Below are 22946 nucleotides of genomic sequence, written 5' to 3'. Positions count from 1 at the left end.
TACCCCAACCCCAACCCCAACCCCAACCCACCATTAACCACCATCCCCACTACTTTTGTCGTCATACCCACCCACTCCCAGCCACCCGACCACCATCCCACCGCTATCGTCGTCACAGCTGCCACCCATCCCCATTGTCCACCCCACCCCTAACCTAACTCCCTACCCCTACACTACTATTGTCGCATTCACAACAACCACTCACCCGCACCCCACCCCTATCCTAATCCACCACTAAACATCATGCCACTATTGTTGTTGTCATACCCACCCACTCCTAGGCCCCAGCCACCAGACCACTATCCCATCACTATCATCGTCACAGCTACCACTCTACCACCTACCCGTACCCACCCTACCCCCACCTTACCTTACTCTAACCCACCACTAACCACTGTAGTCGTCACAACTACCACCCTGACACCCACTACCCTACTTTGTCCCACCCCTACCACCTCGCGCCAACCCTGCTTAGACCTAACAACCCCCACCTATGAAGCAGGGGTGGGGCAAGAATGGTGGGGGCGGGTTGGGGGTGGTGGGGCAGGGTTTGTTTAAGGGTGGGGGCGGGGATGATAGTTATGACAATGACAATAGCGATATGGTGGTTGGTAGGGTGTGGGCGAGGCGATAGGTGAGATACTCCAAACAAGACGATTGTTCCAATTCTTTTGAGAGATTCATTCCAATTCCTACCAACCAAAGGCGTTATCAAATTCCATCTGATTCCTTTAAAGTCAAATTCTCTTGATAGATTCCAATTCCATCAAATTTCATTCTATAAACCAAACACTTTGTTAGGGTTTCAAATCAGGGTAAAGAGGAGGGAGTCACCAATTGCTTCACCTCATGTAAGACGCACATGAGATAATTAATGGAGCACAAACAAGTGCTGCTAACATTAGGAACACAATCTTTATTAAAAAGTAATATATTTGGACTATCAATGTAAATAATACATTTTAAAAACTTATTCAATAGTTTAATTAACTGTAGTGATCAAAAATATAATTTAAATTGCTCAAATTGACTTATTTAACCTCAACCCTTCAATCGTTTTCAACACACAAAATAAAGCGATCTTTTTTTTTTGTTTCAAAAATAAATTTTTTATCTTATTATTTGAAAAAATGTTTTTTATAAAAATATAAATATAATATAAATTTTGTTGTTCGTCAACAAAAACATATCATATTATATTATTAGACAAAATATATATATGTAACGTATGAAAACGAAAAAGGTTCATTTTTATGCGGCGATCATTCAAAGGGTATTTTGGTAATCTCACATCACACCCATATACATATATCAGCAATTGATAATAACCCCTTTCTCACAAAAACACATTTCTTGCTTCTCTTCCATCCTCCATCCCCAAGAAGAAATCATGTCTGGATACCCACATAACCAACCCGGCTACGGTGCACCACCGTCGTCTCAACCCGGCTACGGTGCATCACCGTCGTCTCAACCCTACTCCTCCACACCCTATGGCGCCCCAGCACAACCCTACGGTGCTCCGGCCCAACCCTATGGCGCCCCAGCACAACCCTACGGAGCTCCGGCACAGCCCTATGGTGCCGCACAGCCTCCCCATGGTCAACCTTCGCCTTACGCACCCGTAGCCAGTCCCTACGGAGCACCAGCACCATCAGCCCCTTACGGTGCACACCCAGAAACTAAACCCCCAAAAGACCACAACAAACCCTCATCATCCCCTTACGGTGCTCCTCAACCCGGCGGTGGCTACCCACCGGCACCAGGGTCGTACGGCAGCCCGTTTTCGGCGCTTCTGCCGTCGACGTTCCCACCGGGGACAGATCCTAGTGTGGTGGCGTGTTTCCAGGCCGCCGATCAGGATGGAAGTGGTATTATCGACGACAAGGAATTGCAGAGGGCGTTATCGTCGTACAATCAAAGCTTCAGTATCCGTACTGTTCATCTTCTCATGTATCTCTTCACTAACACCAACACTAGAAAGATCGGTACAAATCTCTCTCTCTCTAAATTTCCCTTTCTCTCTCACACAAACACACACTGATTTCGATTTTGCTCGGTGCTGTTTCGATTTGTGATCGGCGATTGAATTGGGGTTAACCGTGAGCCGCGTATTTTAGTAGTTGTCCTCTTTTATTCAGCCGCGTATTTTAGTATTGGTCCGCATTATTTGATGTCAGCATTAACGCGTAGTGCGGGTCCCACTAGTTTAGCTCCATGCTGGATTATGTGGGGCCGGTATTAGATCAACTACTTCACCACAGATGGTGACGTGTCTGTTCACGTGTGGCCCCACAATCCGATGTTAATTCTGAATTAGTCGATTCTGCTAAAGTTACGTTCGACAAAAATAATACAAGAATTATAATATATAATATTTTAAAAATCACGAGAACCAATTATTTATGGGGAATAATTAAATAAGAACTTTATATATTATGATAACCGTGAAATTTTTTACCTAAAAGTATGTTTCAAAACAAAAATTTTCATTTTTTGCTATGATTTAATGTATTGATTAACATAGGGAAAAGTACAATAAAAATCAATGAACTTTTTTGTTTGGAATGATTAAGTCCTTGAACTTTTTTTTGGAACAAATAAGTCCTTGGACTTTCCAAAACATGTTAAATAAGTCCTTGAACATTCCAAAATATGTTAAATAAGTCATTGGACAATTTTTGGAACAAATAAGTCCTTGGACATTCCAAAAAATGTTAAATAAGTCCTTGGACAATTTTTGGAACAAATAAGTCCTTGAACAATCCAAGACATGTTAAATAACTTTTTGAAAAAAATAAAGTGGTAAAATAATGAAAAAAATCCGGAAAAAAACTCAATGAACATTCATATTTTGAACGATTAAGCCCCTAAATATTTTTTGAACCAAAAAGTATGTAGATCTATAAAATTAAACAAATATAACAAAAAAGTACTTACATTTACAAAAAAATAATTACCATTTTAACTAGTTGTACAAGTCATAAGAATGTATCCAACATGTTCTATAAAAGTTCAAGAAGTTATTTAACATGTTTTGGATTGTTCAAGGACTTATTTGTTCCAAAAATTGTTCAATGACTTATTTAACATTTTTTGGAATGTCTAAGGACTTATTTAACATATTTTAGAATGTCCAAGGACTTATTTGTGCCAAAAAATTGTCCAATGACTTATTTAACATGTTTTGGAAAGTTCAAGGACTTATTTGTTCCAAAAAAAAGTTCAAGGACTTAATCATTCCAAACAAGAAAGTTCATTGGTTTTTATTGTACTTTTCCCATTAACATATATTTGTTTTATAATGTATTTATTTCACATTGTGAAACTTTTTTTTATGTGTACCCTTTTATTTCACAAAAACATATAAAACACACATGGTGAAAGTAATATATGTTAAATATTACCTTAGTTAAATGAAAAAATCATGTAAAATAATACATGATGTACTAGTTTTCACGGTTAACCCTTTTATGGATTATATATATACTAGTTGTGTATCTGTGCAATGCGGCGGGAGCCGTGAATTTTAACGATTTTGAAGTTTCACATGTTTTATCAGAGAAGATTTAACGATGATATAAGTTACATTTGGTCTTTACATATTTACAACTTGAATAAATAAAAGTTATGGTTCCAATTTCAGTCAATCGATGAAAAAAATTGTATGACAGTTTAAAATCTAATATATTTAAAATCCAACATATTTAAATGATTCCACAAATGTGTTCGATTTACACCAAGAGCACAAAATCAAGAGATCGAGAGCGAAACCGAGAGTGCTAGAGCAATTGAACGAGAGAATTTTTAATAACACATGGTGAATATCAGTTTAAATCTCACCTTGGGGATGAGGAGAAGACATAGAGGTATGAGAGGGTGAAAGCATGAGTGAAAGGTGTCAAAAGTATCTTGGGTACATGAAAAGAAAAGACAATAATGTGCATTGGTAACTTGTTTCATATGTTATTTTAATTGTAGATTAAGAGATTTTAAGACTGAATGCATAAAGTAATAGTACTTAATGCATTATGAGTTGTTTTTAAGACTTTTAAGACTTTGTACATAAACTTTGTGCATTAAAAATTGTTTTTAAGACTTTTGATAAATCTGGTTTATAAGGTAGTATAGATATATATATATATATATATATATATATATATATATACATAATTTGTTATGGCTAGTAGTGTCTCTATTGACTTATGGCTGTTCTTCATGGAATCAGGACCTAAGGAATTTACTCAAGTTTTCTACAGTCTACAGAACTGGAGGGTGAGTATTAATGGGAATTCTTGATTGTTTCGAGTTTTTTCGTTCTTTAACTTGGTATCAAACCGATAAATTTCGTATTTCTTGTACGTTTCGCAGGCAAATTTCGAAAAATTCGACCGAGATCGCAGTGGCAAGATCGATGCCAATGAACTGAGAGAAGCTCTCATGAGCCTGGGCTTTGCTGTTTCACCTGTGGTTTTGGATTTGCTGGTCTCCAAATTCGACAAAACCGGTGGAAAGAACAAGGCTATTGAATACGATAACTTCATCGAGTACGTTGCTATGACAACCGTTTAATGTACCCATGATAATTTTTGCTTAATCTCGTCTCTAACCTTCGTTTTCCATGTTTTCAGGTGCTGCTTGACTGTTAAGGTATGGAACGAACTCAGATATGGGAAAACTATCATCCCTTTGGTCAAATTTCGAGCCATGAGCTCGGTTACTACATTTCATGAAAATTGTCGGAAACAGTCTGTCTCAAATTATCTACGTAAATCTTACCTTTTCAGTCTAGGGATGCACAAAGCCTAGGGTTTTTCTGGCCCAAACGTTCCAAGCCCGTTGTCAGTTTGCAAAGAAAAGCTCGGGCTTTTTTGAGCTTTTCTTATGCTAGGGTTTGACTGGGCCTTGAAGTAAAGTTAGCCTGATCAGGTTTTAAGGCCGGGTCTGGCCTGGGCTCGGGCTTACTAGGACCGGGATTTTCGTAGAGTTTTAGCGTTGGGCTTTTTTGTGCATCTCTATTTTATACCCGAGATTCGGGTGTGATATATTGGGTTGGGTTGGGTTTCCTATTTTGGCAAAAAATTTAAGCTTTGGAGTGTTTGACACTGAAAGTCAAAGTCTCGTTTCTTGTAGTTGGTTGCAGAGTAGCTATGAAGCGTTATATATTTGATGTGGTTTACGGTGATTGCAGGGGCTAACGGAAAAGTTCAAGGAGAAGGACACAACGTACTCGGGGTCTGCTACGTTCTCATATGAAACGTTCATGTTGACCGTTTTGCCCTTTCTCGTTGCTTAGGGTTTGTATCTACAATCTCTTTTAACGTAGACTTGTTCCTTTGGATGTATTTGCCTTTCGGTTATTCAACTTTGCTTGTTTTGCCATCAGGGCGTAGTAGTACTGTTGGTTCCGGAATGGTATACTTGCACAAAACCGTGTTTTTTTTTCATGTTTATTGTATTACTTTTGTGGTGTTTTGATTGTAATAAAATATATTCGACAATTTCTTAATGTTTGATGTAAGGGCAAGTGTTCGAATTTTGAAAAGATTGCGTACAATGACCTTTTTTTTTATAGTAATACGAAGAGTTTGTGCACATTCTGCAAACGATCCTTGTGGCATTGTATGAGAAAATTGAGTTTTACCGGTGTAGTGTCGTTTTGCTGTTTATGAATATATTATGTTATCTGGCATCTCGATAAACAAGTCATCTATATATACTCGTATATAAAAAGTTTACTGCATATAAGTTTATTGAGCATATCTCGATAATAATCATCTATATATACTCGTATATAAAAGCGTCTTGTTTCTATGAGATAAAAAGTTTGACACCGTCACCGTGCAAAAAATTATGGGATAAAAAAGTTATAACCAATAAATTTTACGATGTTTCTTGTATCAAATTCATTTTGACTGTATTCAAACATTAATTAGTGGTTTGACGAGTTGAGTTTAATTGAGTTGTTAGTAGGTTAGGTTGGGCGAGTTTCGCTGGTTAACGGTTTTTTCGTACCCCCCCCCCCAAACTATGAGTGAACGTGGGTAAGATGTATGATGACTTATCAGATTCAACTTTTTTTGTTGTTATTGCTTAAAAAGTAAACATAACATAAATTATTATCTGATATTGAATGATAAGCGATTAAGCTCATAAAGTAAAAACAAACAAGCCTTAACTGATATTAACCGGTTTCAATATATTCTGTTTCTTTTGGTCCGGTCCCGAATCAGGTCAAGCCATTATTCATTTCTCTTTGTAGTTTTGTGCATCTCTAAATTGTAATCCCGAAAAAGTTATAGGGGTGAGAGTAGTAATTTTCAATTTTAAGAGGGCCAAATTGGAAAATATAAGGACTCTAGTTATCCGGTCGAACTAATTTTCCGGTCTGGTTCTCTCGATCTTCACTGTGGTGGTTTAGGGCTTTGATGTGAGCGACAGAGAATAAGAGATAAACATGGCGACGTCAAATGATATTCAAGCAGCCCTAAAACCCTTTCATCAAAGGGCTTCCGATGCTGAGGTTAGTAACCATGATATCTTCTATTTGATCCTAGTGTGTTCATCGTTTTTGTTTGTATGGATGTACATTAGGGTTTTATGATATAAATTGACAAGAGTTTTTCATAGATTCTTAATATATATATATCTACATATATGTATGGATGTACACAAGGGTTTGGATTATATATGTATAATACATTGATGAATGGCGTTGGTTTGTCCTGATGGATCTTCCTTTTTCTCGATTTTCCTCCCTCCCTTTCTATCCCCTTTTTTGGCGATTACTATCTTAAGTAATCATAGATTAGACTTGATGGATTCTTGTGGCGATGAATACAGGTTAGAGTTTCTTTAACTTCTATTGGGGTGTTATGGATGACATTAACCTCGAATTTCATTTTATTTCGCTCAACTTCACAATACATTCTTCATTCGTAACGTTGTTAACAAAGATGCTATGATCTCTTCTGTTAAGCTTAATTTTGGTACGGAAATGGATTATTGTGGCGATGAATATAGGTTACAGTTTCTTGGGGTGTTATGGATTCTTGCCATGAGACTTCTATCTACCCTTCACTGCACCAAGCTCTCATACTTATTTATGATCAGAAGCCATCAGTTCATTAGAATCTTAGTTTTTACTGAGGGGTATATAGCTTTTTGATTGGACCTCTCCCTTGATAGTAACAAATTCATCTTTATGAACTCTGATTGCACAAAGTTAACAGTAGGGATGTACAACTACTACTACTTGAAGTATTTGATTATTGCATATAAGGGTGATGCTGTGGATTTGAGAGATTTTTTGATTGATATTGAAGTGAGAAATACACAAACGCTTAACTAGAATAAACTCAATAAAGGTGAATGAGGATTAAAAAAGAATCTGTTACTGTAATCTTTTTGGGAAGAGGGGGATCTGCTAAAAGAGGTAAACAGGGGAAGTAAGTCTAGAAATTTTTTTTTTTTATCAGGTCACCAAGTTTCTTTCTTAAGCATTCAGAGGACAGACAGTCTTCATCATGGCTTGGTTGCTCATTCATATGTGACATAATTTTAGGAGAGTTCCATCAGTGTTTCGATCAGAAAAGTAATTATGGTTGTTCTTTTTGAATGTCAATGTCTTGTGTATTCATCCCCATCTATTGGGGTTTGGTTTCTAATCCCATGGAGGTTAAGCGCCTGGTTTTCTAATTTTTTTAATATTTTTTTTATCAAGGTCTATGAATTTCTAGGGGACAATTAATGAAATATTGAAGTAGGAAACCGGTTCCCTTAATAGAAGGCAGTAGAAGGTTTTTTTTTGAGTTAGATCAATAACTAAGTATTGTAATAGTCTGGTCTTAATCATGGTTTACCGATGAATGGTGATAAAATTAGGTTCTAGAGGGACGAATTTGCGTATGGGCAAGATTTTAAAAGGCGGAATTGGGCCTCAACTCTCAAGACGTTTTCCCTCTGCGAGGCGAGGCGTAAGCCTCGAGGTGGTCTGAGGCGTAAGCCCCAAGGCGGAAATATATAGACTACACAAATGTATATACTAAATTACTAAGAGGCCGTGGTTGAGTGGTTCTTGACAGAGGAAAGAGTGAAATCGTGGGATAGGCTGGAGGGTGTGGAAAAATTGGTTGCTTGGAGGAAGTGGGAGCGTCAAACCACACTTTTTGGTTGAGATAAGAAAATACTTGCTTTTTGGGTTTTAAAATATTAAAAGTACACATTGGGGCCATTGGACTTTGACTTTTTAGTTTTTTAAAATAAGAAGACTCTTGTATTATAAGATAAGTACTACTGCCATAAAGCTTATAAAAGTAAGTCAGAACCCCATTACCAAAGCAGATAATCTGAGGTGTACGCCTTGATACCGCCTCACGCCACACCAAACCGCCTCACTGAACCAAGGCGTAAGCCTCCTCCAGGGTCCAAGAGGTGCCGCCTCAGGTGTGGTTTTGGGTTGCCTCGTCTAGAGGCTTACGCCTTGAACGATTTTTAAAACCATGCTTATGGGTGGCTGGTAGTCTGGTCATGAGTGGGGGTGAAGGAGGGGAACCCAAGAGTTCATTTAGAATTCATGTAAGACAGTAAGAGCGGCTGGAGAGAATTTTGGCCTGAACAAAGTGCCTATTCGGACTTTATGCGATAGTCTTAATCTAGGGGTATTTTTTATGAATTCTTTTTTTAATCATAGAGAAGGTCATCGCATCCAGTTCAAAGTCGTTGGGAGGATGCTACTTAGGAGCCACTTGATCTGTCTTCTTCTGTCCATGATGGGCTGTCTATTGATTGATCGTTGAGGGCGTGTTTGGTACGTTGGACAAGACAAAACAAAAACTTGTTGTTCCACGTATGGTGCGACATTAGAGAGGAATATGACAGAATTGAGTGGGAGAAAAATACAGTTTTTTTGTAGGTGGAACAAGAGTCAGGGTGATGGTACAAGATTGGTAAATTACTAAACTACAAATGTCAAATTAAAATAATAAAACCCTAAACCCTTCTACAATTCTTCCACCTGCCTACCTCACTCTTGCCGTCCGGTCCCCTTTGTGAATTTACATCCTCAGACTACACATGCATATTTACATTTATTTAGCTTTAAAACATGGTTGAGCATAGTTCTCCTTTTATATAAGAAGTTCATTTAACTAGCTTGTGTTTGATCCATAGGAACGGTTGGCAAGACTTGAAGCTGCCATTGCTACGACGAAAGGTGGGTTCTTAATAACCTCACCAAGTTAGTCTTTTAGTCTTGTTCTGAAGCATAATCGTAACTGTTTGATTTCGTTTTCTAGTAATTTTATGTATTCTTTTTTATGGGATTGAGTAGTTGCAGACTCTGGAAATGAGGAGCTATCAAATAAAGTAGCCGAAATGCAAAGAATGTTAGAAGATGCAAAAGCAGAGCAACTTGCTGAAAGAGAAAAGGTGAACCATTGTTCTACCTCCGTCTGGCAGAAAACGTGACCTTTGATTTCACATGTATTTAATCAATAGGTTTGAGTATTGATCAAATGTCTAAATCGCACCTTGACAAAGACAATCGATAAGGGCAAATAGGTGAAATTAAATTACTTCCATCATCCCAAAATAAACGTCCACAATGAAAAAAGCATAGGTTTAGAAATGTGTAATTGTTAATCTTTTTTCCTAACTAAATGACGATTTTATCCTTAATAATAGAGGGAGTAATGAATTTCTTCATCTTATAAACAAGAATAGAATTGGAAAATAGACACTTATTTTGGGAGGGAGGAAGTAAGCCTGTTTACCAAAAATGGAAATGTTGCATTTTTTTGGGACATAGGGAGTAGTATATCATATTTCTCTCTTTAAGATTTGAAGAGTGATTTTAAGCTATTTGTCTTCTACCTTTCTTCAGGCTTTGAAGGAGGTGAAGTGGGTTACAGAAGAAAATGCAAAACTCCGTTATCGTATAACTCATCTTGTCCGAGCATTAGAGAAAGCCGATAGTGATTTAGCTTCAAAATGAAACGAGCCCTTTCGGGAGATCAATATTTTCTGCATTTTTTTCGTGATAAAATATCATTCATGCATGATCGCAAGTAAGAACCCTCTTTCTCAACCTATTTTGTTGAGTATGCCGTGTTTCTTAGTTTCTTGTAGCTTTCATCTCTCAGTTGGAAGGAGTAGAGGTTAGTACAACCAAGATTAACTTGTGTAAACCTTTTATTTTATTCGAGATAGGAAAAATTGTATTAAAATGGAGCCAACTTTGGGCTGACTACTAGTTTAGAGGATGAAGTTTAAATTTTAGAGCCTATAACAAACTTTTGACACATTTAAGGACATCAATTACTTGATGACTGACTTGTTAACTATGACATGACTCAAGTAATATAATGAGGTAAGGCACGCATATATACAGTAAATGCAGACTCAAATTCTACATGTGAAGTCTACAAAGTAGACATATTTTCGGTTATAATCATTTGATACACACACACACACACATATATTCAAGCGCAATGTGAATCCCGTCCATTGAACTTACCTTTATCATAGTATCCTCTGAACCTGTACGTCTTGAACCCTTTCCTCAGTTTTGCTTCCAATCACCAAATCCTCCTCTTGTCTAGTGCTTTTTATCGGTCTACAAACTAGATTTTTGGCGGAATCAACACATCTTTCTTTTGGTTTTACAACTCCAAGAATTGTCTCCTGCCTCCATCAATTTTTGCAAGTCATCTTCCTCCCTCTACTTCATGGTCGTATGCATTTTCTTCCTTTGACTACCTCTTTAACTAGCGTCTTTCTTTTTGGCTATTGTAGGCCTGTCAGATGTGCGTCTGGATTTGGCGACAAAGGTTTGATAAAATTTGTCATTGGCCAAAGATCGAGTCCATCTAAAGAATTGATCTTGTGAGTATGTTTTAAAGAAATTTTTATCATCGAAAACAAGGGGGCACAAACTTATTTGGGTATAGGTGAATGATGTATATTGTTGCAACTGCACCAGAACAAGGGATCCTAGAAACTTGCCAATTCTTGTAAATGCATGTTCTGTGGACAATATACCCATTTAAACAGATTCCCATTATTGCCATAACCTATGAAAGTAAGGGGGCGTTTGGTTCGTAGAATGGAATTCGATGGAATTGGAATTCATCAAATGAATTTGACTTTGAGGGAATTTGATGGAATTTGACCATGTCTTGTGATTGCGTTTGGTTGCATGGAATTGGAATGAAATTCTTAACGGATTAGAATTTTTTTGTTTGGTTTACGGAATTCAACTTTGGAATCGGAATTAAATATCAATAAATGACCTTTTATGATTTTTGAATAACGGAATTGGACTAGTGATATCGACAGCTAGTTATCTTGAATCGATTCCTTGATACATATGTTGTCTATCGATCTCGTATAAATGGAGAAATTACGAGAGAGAGAGTGTGTGTGTGTGTGTGTGTGAGAGCGTACCAGATAGAGATCGAACCAGAGATCAATTAGATGAGATGGTAGATGCAACGTTGAATGAATTTGGATTAGGAAAGGAATTTTTCGGAAAGAAATTAAAATCCAATGGTATTGTCGTGGAATGCAAAATCTGTGAGTGAATGAATTTATTGGAATTGAAAGGATTCCATCAATTTTATTCCATAAACCAAGCATTGTTTTTGGAAGGAATTTGGTCAAAGGATTTGGCCATTCCAATTCCTTTCAGTTCCATCCAAATCCATGAATCAAACAGCCTGTAATATTTATGAAACACATTTCTTGATATGCACATCAACTCTTGATTATTAGTATGTTGCACAGGTGCAACTTGTCTTTGTTGTTTTTTGAATAGTTAGTAATTATATAACAAAACAACGTATGAATGAAAATAAGACAAGTAGCACGTCTAAGTTGAAAGCAATTTGCAAGCGCATGTTTCATCGAGCAATTCTTGAACACTGAGGATGATGCATATCCGTTACCAACTTGAGGCTTCATTGAGTTCCAAGGAACATGTAGATTATGAATCGGAAGTTCGTTGATTTTGATCAACCATCTCATCTTCAGTGACCCAAACATTTTCAAGTAGGGGTGTTATTCAGTCGGTTTATCCGGGTTTTTAACTTATTTGAGTTTCCATACTAAGGGGCCGTTTACCAAACGCTTACCCGGATAAACGCTTACCAAGTTACATTACCATATCGAATGAATATAATAAGGACCAAGAATCTTACCTGGTAAGAACGAGACAAGGACCAAAAGTCTTACCTGGTAAGTGAGGGAGACGACTCTTACCACAGTAATCGCTTATCGGGTAAATTGTTGCATACGATATCGTTTTGGTGGACTAAAGTCTTACCTGGTAAGTAACTGATAGTGTTAAATTTTACTGGTAAGTGCTTATTGGGTAAGTGTTTGGTAAACGACCCCTAACTGATAATCATACTGAGCAAGATTTGGTTTGATAGGTTTAAGGTTATTTGGTTTAAACCAAATAAAGATTTTATATTATTTAAGGTTTTGTCAAATTTTAAGATAATTTATAAACATGAATATAATAAATATTTAAATATAAACTTGAAAACTGTAGTGAGGTGGGAGAAGAAAGGTTTAAATGTAATTACTATTTATTAATTTAAGGTAATTATAAGTATAAAATATAAAAAACAAAATCGTAAGAATTAATCAAAACCCAAATCGAAAAACTTAATAACGAATAACCCGAATTGTTTAACCGGACAAAAGTTCAGGTTCGGTTGGGTTATTCAACATTCACATGTTCCTCTTTCCTAACTAGGTGGTTTTAGGGGCCGTTTATCAAATGCTTACTCGGATAAGTGAACATCAAGTCATATTACTTTACCAGATGAATATGGTAAGGATCTAGAATCTTACCTGGTAAAAAAGAGACAAAGACCAAAAGTCTTACCCGGGAAGTGAATACGACGACTCTTACCACGGTAAACGCTTACCGGATAAGTATTTGGTAAACAGCCCCTTGATGTGGCCTCATAGGTCTTATGAAAAATAGGCGGTCTCATAAGATCCCAAGTCTATATGTGTGTGTATACATATCTAACTTCGATGAACCAATAACGTAGGGATCATGAAAATTACATTTTTCATCGCAAAATAAATTTCTACAATTTATTTAGTTTGTCTGAAAATAAATGTATAATTTTAAATGTAAATGTCTACTTTTTCATTCCACCTTTAATTATGAGATGTAAAAGTTTCTCTCCATTTTTATTATTACAAATAAATTTTCATTTAGTTATATTTAAAATTATAATAATTGTAAATTTCCGAAACTCAGACGTCTTTTTCATTATGAACACTTATTTTAAAACAGAAAGATAATACAAATGAGAAGCGAAGTAAAATGTTCGTTCATCTCTTAAAATCATCATGTACGAGCATCTATTAGCTAATTATGTATTTATAATTAATCAGTTAGGTGTTACACTCTTAAAATTAAATTCTCAACACGATGTTTTAAACCAGCCTTGTAGTACCCCTTTCACATGATCCAATTAGGTCAACCAGTGACGGATCCAGAAACTTAGGCGACTGGAGGCTCTTGGGTATAAGAAATCCAAAACCGAATAACTCACCCGAACCAAAACAGTTTGCAGGTCAAACTTTCGGTTAACCAATCAATTTTAACATTTATAAAATTAACATTAGGTCCTGACCATACGTTATCGACAATAAATGCCCGCTTCTCAGACCTACAGGCATTCCTCATCAGGTCCCATACCTATTCCGCAAGATATGGTATAAGACATAGAAAATATCTGTTTCCATATGAAGCTTCCGGCTAAACTGACCATGCACACAAAGTGTGTAATAGTTACTGGTTACCGATGGATCTTAAATTTTTCTTACTTTTAAATTTATGATTTATAACGTATCCCACCACTCATCCATTGATAATTAACGATCGACACGTAGAAAAACATATAAAAAATAAAAAAATAAAAAAGTAATAATTTTGTATGAATGGATTACCGACGGATTTTTTTTATTAACCTGGGTATCCAAACTCGTTATGCGAGCCGACTAATCCCAGGATGACTACCTGCTTTGCGGTAGTCCGGAGTCACCGTATTTGAACTTCCATGGCCACAAGGGGATTTTTATTCCTCCTTCGATTTGAACTAGGATATCCAGATACTTTTGACTTTTGGAGGTCAAGCTCAAACCAATCAGATGTGGAATTTCGACTCGAACAAATTGTTTTTGCTTTTATTACTTATTGGGCCCTCCCTCGCTTTTTATCCATTTAGATTTCACGTAGGGGCTGTTTGGAAGTGACTTAATAGGCTATATAACATGTATGGCTTATTCGCTAAGCCATATATAAGTGTTCGGAAGTGACTTAATGGGCCAGAAAGAGGCTGATTCGCTCAGCCCACCAAGAAGAGTCCTATCCACTCGACCATTTTTTTACCTTCTTACCCTTGCAACCCATCTCTCGTTCTCCAAAAAAACTCCCCTAAAGCCATCGCCAGTCTTCCTCTGCCTCACCATCGCCGGTCGTCACCTAGATCCAGATGGCCATCGGTCGTCCCCTAGATCCAGATCGCCGCCGGTCGTCGCCCTCTGCCTCACCATCGTCGGTCGTCGCCTTCTGCCTCACCATCGTCGGTCGTCGCCCTCTGCCTCACCATTGCCAGTCGTCGCCGCCTCACCTGCCCTCTGCCTCACACACCGACGAGTTGCATCTCTCGTTTTAGGGTTTGTATTCTATTATGCCAACCTGTTTGTATTCTATCACACCGACGAGTTGCATCCCTCTGCCTCACCTGCCCTTTTCATTTAAATTTTGGGTTTTAGGTTGCATTCCTTTGTATTCTATGTTAGACTAAGTTAAATAACCTTATTGTTAAGGGTATTAAAGTGTAACTGCTTAGGGTATTAAAGTGTAATTATCTGTCCTATATATAGGGCACGCATTCTGTCTTTTAAATATACAAAAAAATCAATAAATTCAAGGTTTGATTTGGTATCAGAGCTAATCAAATCCCTTCTTTTTCTGGCAATTCAGCCGACAAAATCTCCAGTCTGACCGACGTAACTTCCGGTGGCACCATTCCCAACCTCCGACGACCTTCAGACAGCCGATGCAACCCCCGACAACTCCTCCAACTGTCACAAACCTCCAGCGGCATTCTTCCAAGCCGTCACCTCTTCCAAGCTACTATGGCCGCAATCATAACTCTCACTAATCAGGAGAAAACAACCCACAATTCTCACAAGTTTGCCTTCACCCTAAAACCCACGAACTATGGCTATTGGCGATCAATGGTCGAATCTTTTCTTACCTCTCACAATCTTTTTGGCTACATTGATGGCACTATTCCATGTCCAGAATCGAAGGTTACAAACGGATCTGCTACAACTGACAATCCAAGCTACCAACCATGGGTCTCCAACGACGCTCACATCTGTATGCTCATCATCTCTACTGTGTCAGAAGAGTCCTTTCAACATATTCAGGGCAAAACATCTCGAGAGATATGGCTGTCTTTAGAACGAGCGTATGCTCCGGTTACTTCATCCCATGAATTTACTCTTAAAAATCAATTACTTAGAATCACCATGAAGGGTGATGAAAAACCTGCCGAATACCTCAGTAGAGCACAAGAATATGCAACTGCTCTAGCCAATATAGGCGAACCAATGAAAGACAAAGATCTGGTTATGCTAACCCTAGCAGGGCTTCATGAAGAATACAATGGTCTCAAAGCAAACCTCTTGGCTCGCTCCCCTCCTGTCAACTTCAATGAATTGCATGGTTTATTAAGTGACCATGATTATATGATTACAAGGATCTTGGCAAAAAATCCGCAAGTTCCCCAGGCTCTCTTTGCGACTGCCTCTCCTACTCAGCAGCCTCTTACGGCTACCTCTACACCACTACAGCAGCCCAATTTCGACTCCATTCAACAACAACTTCATAATCTTCAACTCATGGCTTCCCAATTGGGATATCAATTGAACCCTGCAACTTCATGATGACCACAGGCTTATTTTGGATCCCGGTCTTTCAATAATAACCGTGGTGGTCGCGGTTCTCGTGGATCTTCACGTGGTAACTCACGACCTGCTTTCAACTCTCGTAATCGTGATAGTAATGGCATATGTCAATTCTCTTGGGCTTCTACTCAAAACATGGTGTATGGTCATTGTAATCGCTGTGGAATTGGTCACCTACCCTCTCATTGTCCTAACCAGCCTAACCAATCCCGTGCAATGCCACATGCCAACTATGCTACTTACTCCGATGCTGGTTCGCAATCAGGATCTACTTGGAAGCCCGACACTGGTGCAAATCACCATGCCACTCCAGATCTATCTAGCCTTGACAACTCCGAGGCCTATTTTGGTAACGATTCTTTACTTGTTGGTAACGGTAACTCTATACCCATCTTTCACATTAGCTCCTCAAAACTTTACTCCCCTAACAAAACCTTTAAATTATCCAATATACTTCATGTCCCTGAACTAAAACAAAACATTTTATCTGTTTAAAAATTTTGTGTCGATAATCATGTTTTTTTTTAATTTCACTCATCTTATTTTGTTGTGAAGGACGAGTCTACACGCACTATCCTCCTAACGGGYCCCAGTGAACAAGGACTGTACTCCATCCGTCTTCCTACACTCAAGTCTTTACCTAAAGTTGCATTTACTGCTGTCAAAGCCTCCTCGAACATTTGGCATCAACGCTTGGGTCATCCTCATGCTCAAGKTTTTYGTTCAATTATTTCTCATTGTTCTTTACCTGTTTCGGATAAATTATCAAATAACTTGTGTTCTGCTTGTCAACTAGGAAAATCCTCAAAACTATCTTTATCCAATTCAAATTTTCATAGCAATAATTTTTTGGATCTTGTTTATTGTGATGTTTGGGGCCATTCGCATACACCATCCTTCGATGGTCATCGTTTCTTTTTGTTATGTGTTGATCATCACTCTAGATATATGTGGTTTTACCCTTTAATTCAGAAATCTGATGTTTATACAGTCTTAACAAACTTTATTAAAATGGTTGAACGCCAACTTAACACCAAGTTAAAGTGTATTCAGTCCGATTGGGGGGGAGAGTTTCGACCTCTAACTACCTTCTGCCACAACCTTGGCATAATTCATCGCTGTTCTTGTCCCCATACAAGCGAACAAAATGGCATTGTAGAACGTCGTCATCGTCATGTTGTCGAAACTGGACTCACACTCCTAGCCCAATCCAGTCTTCCTCAACGCTTCTGGCATTTTGCTTTTCAAACCGCCGTATACTTAATAAATCGACTCCCCTCTCGTGTCTCCTCCAACAAATCTCCCTATGAACACGTTTTCAAACGCAAACCTGATTACTCCTTTCTTCGAGTCTTTGGATGTCAATGTTTTCCCTATCTTCGTCCGTATAACCATCACAAGATTGATTTTCGTTCCACTCCGTGTGTCTTCCTTGGCTACAGTCCTGTTCACCATGGTTACCGGTGCCTTGATCCTTCCACTGAACGGATATACATAGCCAGACATGTTCGTTTCAATGAGCATGTTTTTCCCTATCAACCACCTACTTCTACCCACTCTCCATCCCAACCCGACTCTCCATACATATCTATTTTCCCTACCCCACCACCTGGTTTTCCAACCGAACCCAACTCACCACCACCACCACCTTTCGTACCACTTCCACAACCTGAAACAACCCCACCACCACCTTCCGTACCATCTCCACAACTCAATACAACCCCACCAACCTCACCCTCCCAAACCCCTAACCCCGGGTCCTCACCAGACCCGAATCCCGCCCCCACCCACTCACCTCCAGCCCCTCGGCCTCAGCCTCCTAACCTTCGTCCCAACCCTAAACCCACCACCCGATACGCTGCCTACACTGCCACCACTACCCCTACCTTACCTATTGAACCTACCTCCTTTACCGTTGCCAACAAGTCCCTAGAATGGTGCCAAGCAATGGCTGAAGAGTTGACTGCGCTTCATCGAAATGGCACGTGGATAGTAGTTCCCCCTGTTCCTAATACTAACGTGGTTGATTGTAAATGGGTTTACAGGTTGAAAACATATGTGAATGGAAAGATTAGCAGGTACAAGGACCGGCTTGTTGCCAAGGGGTTCCATCAACAACATGGAATTGACTATCACGAGACTTTCAGCCCAGTAATCAAACCTGCTACTATCAGAACCGTGTTATCATTACCCGTCACAAACAAATGGTCTCTACGTCAGTTAGATATCCAGACTGCATTTTTACATGGTGATCTTCAAGAAACCGTTTACATGCGCCAACCTCCTGGTTTTGTTGATCCTAACAGGCCAGATCATGTGTGCTTACCGAACAAGTCGTTATATGGGCTCAAACAAGCTCCTCGTGCCTGATTCACAAAATTGTCTACTGCTCTTCAACAGCTGAGGTTTTGTGGGTCTAAAACTGACCTTTCTCTCTTCATTCTCAACTCTGATGACACACTCGCTTATCTTCTTATATATGTCGATGACATTATCATCACCGGTAACAACCCAGCTGCCGTAACTACCATCATTGATCGTCTCAACTCTCTATTTGCTCTTAAAGATCTGGGCCAACTGCATTATTTCTTGGGCATTGAAGTGGTACACCATGGTTCTGATTTACTTTTGTCTCAACGAAAATATATTCTTAATATTCTTCATCGAGCTGGTCTTGCGGATTGCAAACCTATTTCATCTCCTATGAGTACCTCTCAAGTACTCTTACTCGATGACAGTCCCTTACTTGATGATCCCTCTCGGTTTCGGCAGACAGTCGGGGCCCTCTAGTATGTCACTTTATCTCGTCCAGATATTGCCTTCGCAGCTAACAAGGTGTGTCACTTCATGCATGCTCCAACTGGAAATCATTGGGCTGGTGTCAAATGAATCCTGCGTTATCTAAAGGGCACAATCAACCTCGGTCTATTGTTTCGTTACAACACGGGGTCTCGACTTCAAGCCTTTTCAGACTCTCACTTGGACACTAATCTTAGAGCCTTCTTAGACTCCGACTGGGCAGGCTTCCCTATCGATCGTCGATCTACGGGGGGATATGCTATCTATTTGGGGTTCAAACCTTATTTCATGGTCTGCTCGCAAACAACGAACTGTCTCTCGATCTTCAACCGAGTCTGAATACAAGGCTATTGCTGACACTGTAGCATAATTGATTTGGTTAAAGTCCCTTATTCATGAACTCGGTTTGATTTGCAAGGCACCCACACTTTGGTGTGATAATCTTGGCGCAACTTATCTTTCTGCAAATCCAGTCTTTCATGCCCGCACAAAGCACGTTGAAGTAGATTATCACTTTGTTCGTGAACAAGTTGCTCAAGGAAAATTGAATGTCAAGTTTATCTCCACTGATGACCAGATTGCTGATGTTTTTACAAAGCCCTTTGTCTTCACAAAGATTTGAGTTTCTACGGTCCAAGTTGCAGGTCGTTCCCCGCCCTCAACTTGCGGCCTGCGGGGGAATGTAACTGCTTAAGTTAAATAACCTTATTGTTGAGGATATTAAAGTGTAACTGCTTAGGGTATTAAAGTGTAATTATCTGTTCTATATATAGGGCAAGTATTCTGTCTTTTAAATATACAAAAAATCAATAAATTCAAGGTTTGATTTTCTATTATGCTAAGATTTGGGTATGTTTTTTTAATTTGGGGTTTCAATTTGTTGACAGCTATATGATTTGATCTATTAATATTGTTGTTTTGAGAAATGTGATATAATTATGTTCTATGTAAAACCAAAGTTAAAATAGTCATTTTTATCATTCAGCTTGTTTATTCAACGTAACAACCGAACAACAACTTATCTGTTAATATACAGCCATATATCAATACAAGAATTATATCCATGCAATTATTAATAGAAAACGAACAGACCATCCGTAATTTCCGCTTCACGCAGCTCTGTCCTTCCCGCCTCTCAAATACGCACCCCCGTGTCTTACGCCACCTCCCACCGCAGCTGTCTGGACTAACGTGCGACTGTGCCGCCTCTCACCGGCGGCGACCACTCCCTTTCTTCTTCTCGGCCTTCCCCACTCTCAACAGGTTAGGGTTTTGATTTTCATTTTATGAAACTTTGAAATTATTAACAGAGGCACATTGCTCATTAGATATTTTGTTTTGATTTTCAAATTGGAATCACCTTTATCAATTTATAGTTTATGTGTTTGATTTTGAACTTTGAAATTGTTACGTGAGCTCTTTAGATTTAGATTTTGTGTTTTAATCACTTTTTTTGAATGTCATAATTTTGATTGGCGTAGGTTTCTAAGTTGCTTCAAATTCCAATCATTGTTTTTTCTTTCTTTCTACTGGAATCTTCACATGTAAATTCTGCAGAAGTTGGGATATGAATCTTTATTCCTTTTTGATGTTGTTAAATGATAACAGCAGGTGGTGGGTATAAATGGAGGATATGATCTAATCTTTACTCTTCTAATTACATATTGTCTTCCGTTGCGCATTTGATGTTTTAATACGTCAATGCAATTGCTCTATACTAATTTTAATTAACCTTTAACAGTCATGGTCTCATGGATAAATATTTAATCAACAGAAAAAACCCGGTGATGCATATCTATGCCGGAAAAGATTGATGTTGATAGTTGTAAGCAAAGTTGGGTTGAAGCCAACTTAGGGACTGTTTGACGTAAATGCTGAATGGTTTGGTGCAGAATGATTGTAGTCCGAAGATTTAAGAGACTCTTATGATATAGTGCAAAATAAAATATAATTGTTTGGTAATTGTTCAGGATGAATTACGGCACTGAATGGTTAAGGGAGATCCAAGATACAAAATCATTGAGAGGGCTTTAGACCATTAAGAGGCAGCCTTTTTTTTGCCACACAAGATTCTCCTCTTAGCGATTCAGAGGCTGCCACTTAATGAAAATATTAAGAGGTAAAGAAACAGCCTCTTAGCCAATTTTCCCAAGTTGTGTTGAATTGATGCCCCCCCCCCCTCGTACAAATTCCTGGCTCCCCCTTCTGCTTCTGGGATTACTCTTTGCTAGCGGTATGTCATTTCTCCTATTCTCCTATGAAACTCTGCTGGTATAAATTATAAAAGATTCTATGATTAATTATATGCTTCTTTAACTATTGATGAAACTCTGGTGGTACAAACATGAAGAAATGCTGAGACTGAATTTTGTTTATGTTATGAACACCAAGTGTTTGATTCTTCAATGAAGAATGTGTTTTTATCTATTTTGAAGCAATTTTTTTTTAGGTATATGGGTTTTGATATCTTATATGAAAGGGTATTTTTTGTTATTATGGATCAAAACTTGTTTAGGTAATAGCATTGTTATTTTTTCTAACCACAAGTAAACATGGATCTTTAAATGAAGATGCAAAAACAATAGTTAGTAACCCACATTGATATTTTTTGATTAATGTATGTTTAGTTTGAATGTGATATAAAGACTAATGAAGATCACTACTTCACCATTGAGGGGTGCCATAAGGTTGCATAAAAAGGCCATTGGTCCCACTCCCACGTGTAAGATTCATATATATGCACGGAAACATCTCTGCCCCTAATACTAAAAGTAAAAATCTGCATATATCCTTTTCTTCTTTGTATATCACCTAAACTTCATATACTAGTATATAATATTGTTTGGTTGATTTTAAGATAAAATGCAGAAGTTATTTTTGTTTTTGATATGTTCCAAAAAAAGTTGTCATTTCGAAAGTCTAGCTTGCAATGAAATGTGGTAATGTTATTATACAATCATTACTGTGGTTCTAACACCAACAGTAAAGTGTGTAATCGTTGTCGATGAAATTCTCAAAAACCGTGTGCCTTTTTCGTTGTTGGACATTTATTTTGGGACAAAAAAAGTAGTTTTACCAACAATGACTAGTTTATCAGCTACTTCAGGTAGCATTTTGATAAGCTCCACGAGCTCTTTTTCATCTTTTGTAATTATGATTCTTGTGTTTTACATAAATGACCAAAAACCCTAGTCTCTTACATTATCATCTAGCTTATCAACTAGTTTTTACCATACGTTCCTAGTTTATGACCTTGCTATAACAAAGAATTTGTTACATGGATAAAAGAATCATGGGGATGCCATTTTTGTAAGCTCATTTAGATTGTCCAAAGTCTTGTTTCTAGAACAAATAATAAATTTTGTGGTGATGTGGTGGACTTGATGGATGATTTAATTTGTTAGGTTTTTGTATGATTGAATGACAATGATGAAATGAAGGTTAAAATTGCAGGTGAACATATACATGTAAATGGTATATGCATATTTAGATGAGGTTAAAGTGTCTTTGATCAATAATAATATTACTTCACCATAGGGGGTCCAGAAGTCATTCACAGTTTGGCATCATTACAACAATTCAACATCTTATGATTGCTACAAAGTATCACTAGAAGTTATCAGTTCGTCGAGTTCTAAGAGTAGAGCAGGAGTGCAGGTGCAGGACAGCAGCCACCACCCAGCAGCAGGTGAGGTAAATCCATTCTTTTTTAAGTCTTTTTTGTTTCTCATGTTGATTGCTATCACTGTAGGACTAGTCTTTAAAGAAAGTTAAAATTTTCAAATTTTAAGAACTTTAACACCTAATCGGATGCAATGGCATCTCTACAAGTGCTTCATCATCCCTTTTAAATTTTAGATAGTAAACTGATCAAGATTGTGATTAGAACATTGGTTACAATTTTATCTCAAGTAATTTGAGTTCTAGAAGACTTTTCATCATGTTAAAATTTTAAGGTTTATGTTCACGTCTATTTCAGATTGTTAATTGTTCAAATTGTTTAGGTTTAGGTTGAAATTGTTAATATTGTAGGTTTACATTCACTTGTTCAGATTGTTAATTGTGGCAAATATTGAGATTGTTTAGGTTCAAATTCTTAATATATGTATATATGTTGTCTCTTGTTGTAATCAAAAGCTTTT

The 22946-nt window shown here is 37.9% G+C and overlaps 2 protein-coding genes across 4 annotated transcripts; both read left to right on the top strand.

Annotated features, from left to right (window-relative positions):
• The first annotated feature begins 1373 nt into the window (after nt 1-1373).
• LOC112503682 (probable calcium-binding protein CML49) lies at nt 1374-5603 on the top strand. Its single transcript, XM_025107671.1, has 5 exons — nt 1374-1988; nt 4229-4275; nt 4372-4547; nt 4632-4650; nt 5192-5603. Exons 1-5 carry the CDS (start codon nt 1391-1393, stop codon nt 5294-5296), a joined length of 945 nt encoding a protein of 314 aa, XP_024963439.1. The 5' UTR covers nt 1374-1390; the 3' UTR covers nt 5297-5603.
• Nucleotides 5604-6286: 683 nt separating this feature from the next.
• Nucleotides 6287-11066, top strand: LOC112503683. Of its 3 annotated transcripts, XR_003068053.1 has the most exons (5): nt 6287-6523; nt 9172-9214; nt 9332-9429; nt 9884-10067; nt 10795-11066. XR_003068053.1 is itself a non-coding variant. In XM_025107672.1 (4 exons), exons 1-4 carry the CDS (start codon nt 6458-6460, stop codon nt 9992-9994), a joined length of 318 nt encoding a protein of 105 aa, XP_024963440.1. In that variant the 5' UTR covers nt 6294-6457; the 3' UTR covers nt 9995-10285. The 3 variants fall into 3 exon arrangements, 2 of the variants coding, with proteins under 2 accessions (XP_024963440.1, XP_024963441.1); XM_025107672.1 differs by lacking the exon at nt 10795-11066 and having other exon boundaries at nt 6294-6523; nt 9884-10285; XM_025107673.1 differs by lacking the exon at nt 10795-11066 and having other exon boundaries at nt 6377-6523; nt 9338-9429; nt 9884-10285.
• Nucleotides 11067-22946: the final 11880 nt, after the last annotated feature.

The sequence above is a fragment of the Cynara cardunculus genome, unplaced genomic scaffold (genome assembly GCF_001531365.2).
Source record: "Cynara cardunculus var. scolymus isolate 2C unplaced genomic scaffold, CcrdV1 Un_Scaffold_3550, whole genome shotgun sequence".
NCBI classification, from domain to species: Eukaryota; Viridiplantae; Streptophyta; class Magnoliopsida; order Asterales; family Asteraceae; genus Cynara; species Cynara cardunculus.
The sequence above is the reverse complement of the archived record's forward strand: the minus strand, read 5'-3'. Positions and strand labels throughout refer to the sequence as shown.